This window comes from Polyodon spathula, chromosome 29 (assembly GCF_017654505.1).
Source record: "Polyodon spathula isolate WHYD16114869_AA chromosome 29, ASM1765450v1, whole genome shotgun sequence".
Lineage (NCBI taxonomy): Eukaryota > Metazoa > Chordata > Actinopteri > Acipenseriformes > Polyodontidae > Polyodon > Polyodon spathula.
The window spans coordinates 7,956,820-7,966,981 of NC_054562.1; the positions used below are offsets into that span (position 1 = coordinate 7,956,820).

The window sequence follows — 10,162 nt, forward strand, 5'->3', positions numbered from 1 at the left end:
AATTGCAGTAACGGCCTCTGAGGATGATTGGAAACATTGTGCTCAAGACACGAAGGTAAAGAAAATGTATTTGCTTGCTTATTAAACACGAGGAATCTGGGGATGAACCACGACGCATCGAAGCATTTATTCTGCGTCGCCCTGTGGTAATCATTCCAGCTCATTTTCTCCTGGCATGCCTTCTGAACACTTTGTATTGAGTGGCGTTGAAGGAATGCTGTCTACCTCCCCCCCCCCCCCCCCCCCCCCCGTTCCCCTCAGGTGTGCAAGTATGACTACGTGGAGGTGCGCAGCGGGCTCTCGGCCGACTCCAGGCTCCACGGGAAGTTCTGCGGGGCGGAGAAGCCGGAGGTCATCACCTCCCAGTACAACAACATGCGTCTGGAGTTCAAGTCGGACAACACCGTCTCCAAGAAGGGCTTCAAGGCTCACTTCTTCTCAGGTGAGTCTGAGAGAGATCCTGGCGCACAAACAGTTTCGCAAAGCCTTTTCACGATCTGTCTTTCCATAAGGCGTCGTTCTTGTTTTGTTTAGTTCTAAACAAAGCTCCCTTGGCTGTTTCTCTTCTCTGCTGTTGACGGCTCTCCTCGGGTGCCTTTCAGACAAGGATGAGTGCTCGAAGGACAACGGGGGCTGTCAGCACGAGTGTGTGAACACCTTCGGCAGCTACTCCTGCCAGTGCCGCAGTGGCTTCATGCTTCATGACAACAAGCACGACTGCAAAGAAGGTACTGGGCTCTTTATACGGAGAGTAACAGCAGAGCACCGATAATGCCAGGAACCGTACCTCCTTTCCACATCCATTAGCCAGAGCTGTGTCCCAAAGGTTTTGCATCACCTAGAATTTTAGGATTGAGACATAATTAAAAAAAAAAAAAAAGATATGAACCATTGCTTTATTTAACATTGTGTAATCCAAGAAACTACAAAACGATATCGCAGACGACTACAGGAAGCCATAAATAGTAGTCCAGTATTTTCTAAATATCTAAATGTCTGATTTTTGTTATGAGAAACTGCAAAGCAGTAATTCATAACATTGATTCAGCGGGTTTCGTTGGACTTTATGAAGCAAAATGAATTGATTCTGAAGGGTGATGCAAAAGTTTTGGCCGCAGCAGTACTTCACTGGGTATTTTGTAAATAATGCTGATTTGTAAGTTCGGAGTGTTTTATGAGGTTTTGTAGTGTTTGGTGACCGAGTGTAAAAGCTTCTCTATTTTTACAGCGGGCTGCGATCACAAAGTCACCAGCTTCTCTGGGATCATTACCAGCCCCAACTGGCCAGACAAGTACCCCAGCAAGAAAGAGTGCACCTGGGCTATCACGAGCACCCCGGGACACCGTGTCAAAATTGTACGTACTGACGCTTGCATCTCGCGAATTTTTAACTTGCATCATAAACATGTATGGCATTGTCCACCTCTTTCAACAGCCCCGCTTTTGTCTGCAAGGATAATGCATGCTGTTTTTTTGGAGCTGGTCGCTCATTTCTGTGGTTCATGCTAATGGCATTGATGCAACCAATAAGTTACAAAAAGAAGTTTCAAGGATGTAATGAAAAAGTATCAGAACTGGATTTATTTTGCCTTTTTAACTGTTCGTCGCCCTCCTGCAGGCCTTCAATGAGGTGGACATGGAGCCGCACCAGGAGTGTGCGTACGACCACGTCGAGCTGTATGACGGCCGGGACGCCAAGGCCCCTGTGCTGGGGCGCTTCTGCGGCAGCAAGAAACCCGAGCCGGTCATCTCCACCACAAACAGGATGTTCATCAAGTTCTTTTCAGATAACTCCGTGCAGAAGAAGGGCTTTGAGGCATCGCACACGGCAGGTAGCACCGTGAAACTGAGAGCGCCCCCTTTACACCTGCACTGAGAGCGCCCCCTTTACACCTGCACTGAGAGCGCCCCCTTTACACCTGCACTGAGAGCGCCCCCTTTACACCTGCACTGAGAGCGCCCCCTTTACACCTGCACTGAGAGCGCCCCCTTTACACCTGCACTGAGAGCGCCCCCTTTACACCTGCACTGAGAGCGCCCCCTTTACACCTGCACTGAGAGCGCCCCCTTTACACCTGCACTGAGAGCACCCCCTTTACACCTGCACTGAGAGCGCCCCCTTTACACATGCACTGAGAGCTCCCCCTTTACACCTGCACTGAGAGCGCCCCCTTTACATCTGAACTGGCTTCTGTTCATGTCTCTCTCTCTCTCTCTCTCTTGGATGGAAAAGCAGCTTCGTTTTAAAGCACCTTAAACACAGACTCGTCAAATAAAAGTATTTGAAACTTATACAAAATCAGCGTTGTTGTTTTCTCTCCCCCAGTGTATTCATTGCCCTTTTTCGACTAGAAGTCTTCAGACCGAGAAAGACTTCAAGGTCAAACGTTGGCTGTTGAATTTGTGAAGTTTTTTATTTTAGTGTTAGTGACGATCTAATAGCAATTGATAGCGCTTATTGATTCTTTAACAGTTCAGTCAGATCATAACAAGGGACATTATGTTATTATTATGTTTTAAACTATGAAAAAGAACTGGAAGAATAACCCAGTGAATTGATTTTAAAGCCTTGCTCAGCACGTTTTTTTTCTGTTCCACTCTGTCTGTTGTCCAGAGTGTGGTGGGCGAATGAAAGCCGAGGTGAAGACCAAGGACCTGTACTCACACGCCCAGTTCGGAGATAACAACTACCCTGGCGCCTCAGACTGCCAGTGGGTGATCTCGGCTGAGGAGGGCTACGGAGTGGAGCTCATCTTCCAGACCTTCGAGATCGAGGAGGAGGCGGACTGCGGCTATGACTACATGGAGCTCTTCGACGGCGTTGACAGCAATGCGTCAAGGCTTGGCCGCTACTGCGGATCAGGGGTAAGCCATCTTATATTTCAAACTGTCAACACTGCTGAGCTGTATAGAGAGGGAGCAGAAAACTGCACACCACTCACGCAATCTAGGAAAGATAACTTGACTCAGCACTGCAGAGCCCTCTAGTGGTATAGGAAAGAGAACTGCACTCGGCACTGCAGAGCCCTCTAGTGGTATAGGAAAGAGAACTGCACTCGGCACTGCAGAGCCCTCTAGTGGTAGAGGAGAGTGAACTGCACTCTGCACTGCAGAGCCCTCTAGTGGTGTAGGAAAGAGAACTGCACTCAACACTGCAGAGCCCTCTAGTGGTATAGGAAAGAGAACTGCACTCAACACTGCAGAGCCCTCTAGTGGTAGAGGAAAGAGAACTGCACTCGGCACTGCAGAGCCCTCTAGTGGTAGAGGAAAGAGAACTGCACTCGGCACTGCAGAGCCCTCTAGTGGTATAGGAAAGAGAACTGCACTCGGCACTGCAGAGCCCTCTAGTGGTATAGGAAAGGGAACTGCACTCAGAGCAGCCCTCTCTTATTGTCGTCAAGACCATGTTTGATTTGTTTGTGTCTCTTCCAGCCTCCAGAAGAGATCTACTCCACAGGAGACTCCATCATGGTCAAGTTCCACTCGGACGACACCATCAACAAGAAGGGTTTCCACGTGCGTTTCACCAGCACCAAGTTCCAGGAGACTCTGAACTTGAGGAAGTGACCCTTGGGGGCCGGGCAGGCGGGCGGGAGGGGCAAGGATGGGTCTCGAAGCAGGGCGGGGCAGCGCCGGGTGCCAGCGAGACGAGGGATGAGGCGCGTGCCCGCGGCCCGGAAACCTCCAGTCACAAGGCAGAGGATCAAAACCAACACCAAGAACCAGGGGAAGAGTAAAAAACACACCACGACAGACACGGCCGGGCCACACCCGGACACTGTGAGGAGCAAAGCCATGCGCTAATGGATCTAGTCTTTACAGTATTATTAGTTTTCAGTGTTGGGGTGGGCTGGGGGAGGTAGTTCGTCTGTCTGTGGGGGTGGGATTTCATCAGATTTTATGATTTTTATTTCTTTAAACATGAAGATCGCTGTGGATCAATAAGACACAAGATGACTGATTTTGTTTTATTTTTTTTTCTCGTGGGGAGGGAAGGCTAACATCCTCATACTTACTCTCTGGGAGAAAGATTTGGTAACGCTTGGTAAATGTATACAGCTCTGGCCAAAAGCTCTGCATCACCTAGAATTTTAGGATTGAAACATAATAAAAAAAATAAAACTATATGGACATAATTTAGATTTTTTTTTCTTTTAATTTAACATGTAATCAAAGAAATTGCAAAATGATGTCGCAAAAGTCTACCGGAAGCCATAATAGCAGTACGGTATTTCATGTTGGATTTCGAAATGTCACATCTTTCAGTTTTTCGTTCAGTCTATGGAAAACTACAAAGCAGGTGTGCAATTCAATATGTTAGCGTCACATTATTCAGCAGGTTTAGTTTGACTTTATGAAGCAAAATTAGTTCATTCTATAGGGTGATGAAATGCTTTTGTCCACAGCTGCAGCTCGCAATACAGATTCCATGCAATGATTCAGCTAACGGGCTGACCTTGATGTTGGTGAAGGTGGGTGGGGGGGGGGGGGGGGGGGGGGGGGGGGGTTAGGGGGGGGGCAGAAACAAATCCGTTCCTTTGCGTGATACTATAATAAGTCGGCGACCACTAGGTGGCGCCAGTGCTGATTGTGCAAGACAGAACTCTAGCTGCGGAGCCCCGGAATGGTGTTCCTGTCAGTTAGATATTTATCAAAACATATTCCCACTTTGTTTTTCTGCAGTTTATGATGTTTTTAAAGACTATATTAATATACCCACCCCCCGCCCCGCACCCTGGTATCCAATAATGATTCATCCTCCCACTGTACGGTGGTTTCTTTACAAAGATAGCAAGCCTTGTTTTTACTGGCCTGCCAGCTAGTTATATTGACGATCCTGAGTAGTATTAATAAATATTAATAATTTCCTTTTTTTTTTTTTAATTGCAAGAAGTCTTTTTCTATTTTTAGTTTTTTTTTTTCTTCTAAAATTTGAATTTCATTTCGGGTTGGGGTCGGAAACGACTCCGGAACTGAAAGTGACGGATCCTGTCGTATACCGAGCATCGAAAGAAATTTCTCACTGTTATAACACATTTGTTTTCGAAAATTAATAAGGTATGCAAGGGAAATGCTTTTGGTTTCTTTTTTGATCACTTGAATCAATAACGGGTGCACAATGAAAACGTTCTTTTTCCCAGGTATCATTGCAGTGTTATTTGGTTCACATCACATCTGTGAAACTATTTTGAAAGAGACAGCTGGACCATAACAGAGGGGCCAGGGTCGAATTTTAAGTAGAGGCTGGGTGTCGTCAGCATAGGAGTGGAACATGAGGCTGTGTTGAAGGATGAGGGGACCCAAGGGAAGCATGTAGATATTGAAGAGAAGGGGCCCAAGAACAGATCCTTGGGGTTTGCAACACCACTGCATCCAGCATAGAAAAACACTGCATGCGTCCAGATAGGTAAGAGGACATCCAGGAGACGCATGTTCCAGAGATCCCAGCATACTTGTGAAGACGGTCAAGAAGAATGCCATGATCTATGATGTCAAAAGCGCCTGTTAGGTCAAGAAGGACAAGCACAGAGGGAGCAGCAGCATCAGCATGGAGCAGGAGATCATTCACAATCTGGAGCAGAGCAGTTTCACTACTGTGATGTCGTTATTAATGCCGAAAAGACTTAACTATAGACATTAGCAATGCTAACAGAGGTTCACTAGATTGTGTGGAAGGCAGTTAAGATGATTTTAAAGAGCTCTTCTACAGGCAATAGGAACTCCGGGGGACACTGATAACGAGTTTGAAATCCTCACAGTCTCTACGACTGGAGAAAAAAAAAATTCTTTGAATTTCTCTCACTGACAAAGAGCCCCTGATGATATCTGGTATTCTGTGATTTGAAAAGACAGGCTGCCCTCTGTCGGAATGTGTGGTTATTTATTTTTTTAATCCCTAGTTGGTTTGTGTAGATGCAAAATAACGACACATCCCTCCCTTTAAAATCTGCCACCTGTTAATTACAATCAAATGCACACGGCAGATGGTTTGTTTTATTGGTCACTAGCGCAGTGCAACAGATATTTTGTATAAGGAAGTATGAGAGAGAAAAACTGGTAAGTCTCCATAGAGATATGCAGCTCAGATGTGTAGCTGTGGCTAAAAATGTGCATTACCTAGAATTTTAGGATATATATATACAAATTTAGATCTTTTATTTAACATCATGTAATCAAATAAATTACAAAATGATATTGTAGAAGTCTACCAGAAGCTGTAACAGTAGTACAGTATTTCATGTTAGATTTTTTTAATTTATCAGTTATTCGTCAAGTATCTGGAAAACTCCAAGGCTGTGTGTAATTCAATATGTTAACAGAACATTATTCAGCAGGTTTCACTGGGCTTTATGAAGCACAATGAGTTAATTCTATATGCAGAACACAGCTGTATTTTCATTGTGAGTGTTAACACAGAGCCTGTCGCGATCAAACCACCTGAATGCTCTCCCATGTTTGATTTATTTTGAGGTTGATTTGAACCCTTTGAAAAAAAAAATATATATATATATATATTAACAATGTAGATTTTCTTATAGGGTTCTCATCGGTGGTCACACAGCCGCCTTCTTTCTCGGTATCGGACTCCTCTGCCTGTGCTCTCTGCACTCTCCGCTCCTTCCTGCTTTCACACAGTCTCCTCGGACTCCTCCAGATCAGCTTGTATGGTCTGTACCTGTGCCGTGCTTGGTGTCTTATCAGTGCGGCAATCTGTGATTCATTCCCCCAGAACTTCTCCTGCGCCCCGCAACTACTGCAGCGCCTCTCCTCCACTTCAGCGACGGATTCTTGAGTTGTTTTGAAGGCAGGATTGTGAGAAACGGCCTCCGATTTAACAGGGCTGAGCTGTCGAGACCTTTCTTTTGCAGGACGCACTTCTGGGAAAGGACTCTGGGCGACGTTGGACAGAGAAACAGTGGCAGCATAGTTGGAGGAAGGCTGGGGTTGGCCTTTCTGATAACTGTCCTCGCTGGTTTCTTTATCCAATAGATCGGTCTCGTCCTTCAAAGAGGTTTTCATGTCCTGGTTAAAATGCTCGGGGGCCTCTTTGACGGTCCCTGCTGCTACCCCCTTACCTGTGACTTTGTGCAGGTCTTCGCTGGCATTCCAATGCTGCAGAGCCAGCGTTGTCTGTTTGATGTCTCTCTGTCTGCTCCGCGATAGGGGTCTCCATTCAAAGCCCCCCTTGTCTGCAGGAGACTCTTTCCTTCGTGAGCCCATGGAGGTATTAGATCCATCGCTGTTCTACTGCTGCGGAGGCCTTCTGATTGGTTTGGTCATGCCTTTTTTATCTGCAGCTATTTCAGTATACTGCTGTCGCTTTCGTAAGCACACCAGCCTCTTCGCAAAGGGCAGCGTGAAGCCAGGCACACTGGACAGTTGTCTGGCCGTGCAGCGGTTAAGGTCCAATCTTGGGCTATTTTTCATTTTGGACCACTCCTGTCTCCGAACCGCCCACAGCTGATCACCTTGAAACATTCCATTATGACATCACGGCTGCCTTTCTTGTGCAGTCGGCAGAGCAGTGACAGCATAGTGCATCAAAGTGCTGTGATGTCATACTGATGTCATAATGGGCACTGTGAAAGTGCAAAAGCTGTAGTTACCATGGTGTTGGTGGCAAATCAAGCGCAGGATCCAAATGGCATGTGATCAATTTTCTCAAAAAAGCGATGATGGTAACCAATGGCAACATCATAACATACAGGCAGGTGATGACGTGACCTCTCCGATCAGTTGTGAAAGCTGTGTGATGCTTTGTATTGAAACCATGTCTCCATTAAAATTAGTGTCAACCACACTATCATTTTGCTTTTAAAAGGTATAACAGGACAACATACACACACACACACAGACAGGGTGACAGATACCAATAAGTACCATTCATTCTGCATTTACTGAAACTCTCAGAATACTTTTTGGTGCCACTGTATGCAGTGATAAAAAACCATCCACACTCAATCAAAAAAATATACAAGTTATAAACAATATTGATGAACGATGAATATATTTTTGGAGAGATCTTTTTATTTTGCATCCGGTGTTACAGAATCATACAGCTTTCTGCGTTTTTCTTGGTTTCAGGTCCCTTCTCCTGTCTCTGCTCCATCCTGTCTCTCCTTGCTCTGCGCAGACGATCTTGTTTCATCCAGTAGCTACGGCTTCCCCTGTGTTTGTGCTTGCCAGGGTGTTTCTCCAGCCTGTCTTGCGAGGTGATCAGAGCCCGGTTTGTCCAGTGGCTCTCGGGAGCCCTGCACTTGGTACAATGCCTCCTCTCCACATGCTTCTGTGCTGTGTTCTCCTCTCCACCCACAGTCATGCCCTGAGAGCGATCCACCATTCTCCTCTGCATGGGGGTCTGTGTGGCAGCAGGGGGCAGCATGGAGCTGGACGGGAAGTTCTGATAAACGAGGTGCGATGCTGGAGGCTGGACCTGCTGCGACATCAGTTGGGCTGGAGGAACATCACAGACAGCGCTCAGGGTACCCTGGGGAGCATTGGACCAGGGAAAGGCACTATTGCTGAAAGCCTGTGGTTGGAATTGCACCAAGCTGCCCATATGTGAATCAGCTCGGTCCATGTGAGCCACACACTGATCCTGAAAAGAATCGTCGGTCGGACGCTATGCTACTGAGGCTTTTGTCCGGCTCGAGAATGCTTTTGCTCCCCGTTCCCACGGATCTCAGTTCGATCAGTTCCACCTGGTCCGCTTCCTCTGAAGAGGTCTTCTCCTCCTCCTGGTCATACCCGAGGACCTCTTTGAGGGCTCCTGCGATGCCTTTGTCTGAAGCGTGTCTCAGCTCCTGGCTGGCTCTCCACCGCAGGGAGTGGATCTTCTGCTGGATGGCTCTCTGTTTCTGTTTTGCGTAGAGGCTTTGCTTCGGCTTCCTCCTGTATTGCATTGACCGTGTCGGGTCAGCCTGCTCAAAGGTCTCGTTTTTGAGACCTTGGCCCTTTTCTTTGCCTCTCTGAGGGGTCTCCGCGACCGTGTTTGAGAGCGCACCACATTCTCCGTCGAGGGAATTGAGATGCCAGCATGCTTGGTCAGTTGTCTAGCCGTGCAGCGGTTCAAGTCAATTTGCAATCTTTTACTATTCGTCATTCTCGCCCATTCCCATCAGCGATAACCCATCACCTTCCTCTCTCTGAACTTACAGCCGTCCTCTACTTGGATCCAGGAAACACATCTGTTCAGATATAATTCCGTTATGACATCACTGCTCCCTTTGTTTTGCAGGCAGCAGGGCAGTGACAGTAGAATGTCATGGCGATGTCATACCAATGTCATAATGAGTTGGCCACTAACTTCCCAGAAAGCTTATCCCCATTGGAACCCATAGCAGCATCTACACTTCTATTTTCTAAACCTCGAAAGCACAGCAGGTTCTGTCCAATCGGATTAAGCATCTCGATATCAGGTTCCTGCCTGCTTTTTTTTTTTTTTTTTTTTTTTTTTTTATTAAAACTCAATGATTTTATAACGTGAGTTCGGCAGCTGCCTCCAAGTCAAGAGTGTGCTTTCTCTTCCACTGGTTGTACCTCACAGTGCAGAGCAATGGGTCTGCTAGAAATACACTCTCTCCTTAATCAGCCACAACACGCTCCTCTTCATGGGAAGGGTTGTGGCACTCAAGAGGAATCCTCCCATTGACATTTCTGCAGCTGCTTCCAGCCTGCATTCTTATATATATATAAATCATCTAACTTGTGCTATATAGTATACCATGAAAATATATGTGCATGACAAACACCGTAATGTGTGACTATGTAATTCTATACTTATATCAAATCCAGATCTTAAAGCACTTTGAAAAAATGGAATCAATTTATGTACTTAATCAGCCTCTGTGCATTAACTCCATATTTTACTGGAGAATTTGAATAAAAAATAATTTAAAAACTTAAAATGGCCCACATCCATTTACCGTGGCGGGTGTGTTTGGGGTATTTGGTATTTGCTTATTTAAGTAAGAATTCAATATTTCTAGCATGTTGTAAGAGGGGAGCCCTTTACCTTGGTGTGCTTTGAGGAAGATTCCATTTACTACAAAACTCTTCAGATAAGGCAGGGGAGCCCAATCCTGGTCCTGAGGGGCTGGTGTCCCGCCTCGTTTTTGTTCCAGCTGTACACTAAATTGCTTAATTGGGCCAATTAAGCTTC

At 46.3% G+C, this 10,162-nt stretch overlaps 1 protein-coding gene across 1 annotated transcript in view; it reads left to right on the top strand.

The window, feature by feature from the left end:
* LOC121302323 (bone morphogenetic protein 1-like) overlaps window positions 1-4,127 on the top strand; it is a 29,213-nt gene extending 25,086 nt beyond the window's left edge. The window contains exons 15-20 of the mRNA XM_041232206.1: window positions 262-442; window positions 603-728; window positions 1,229-1,356; window positions 1,619-1,832; window positions 2,615-2,865; window positions 3,433-4,127. Of these exons, the coding sequence (XP_041088140.1) occupies window positions 262-442; window positions 603-728; window positions 1,229-1,356; window positions 1,619-1,832; window positions 2,615-2,865; window positions 3,433-3,567 (1,035 nt within the window). The 3' untranslated portion in view covers window positions 3,568-4,127. The remainder of the gene's footprint in view (window positions 1-261; window positions 443-602; window positions 729-1,228; window positions 1,357-1,618; window positions 1,833-2,614; window positions 2,866-3,432) is intronic.
* The last annotated feature ends 6,035 nt before the right edge of the window (window positions 4,128-10,162 follow it).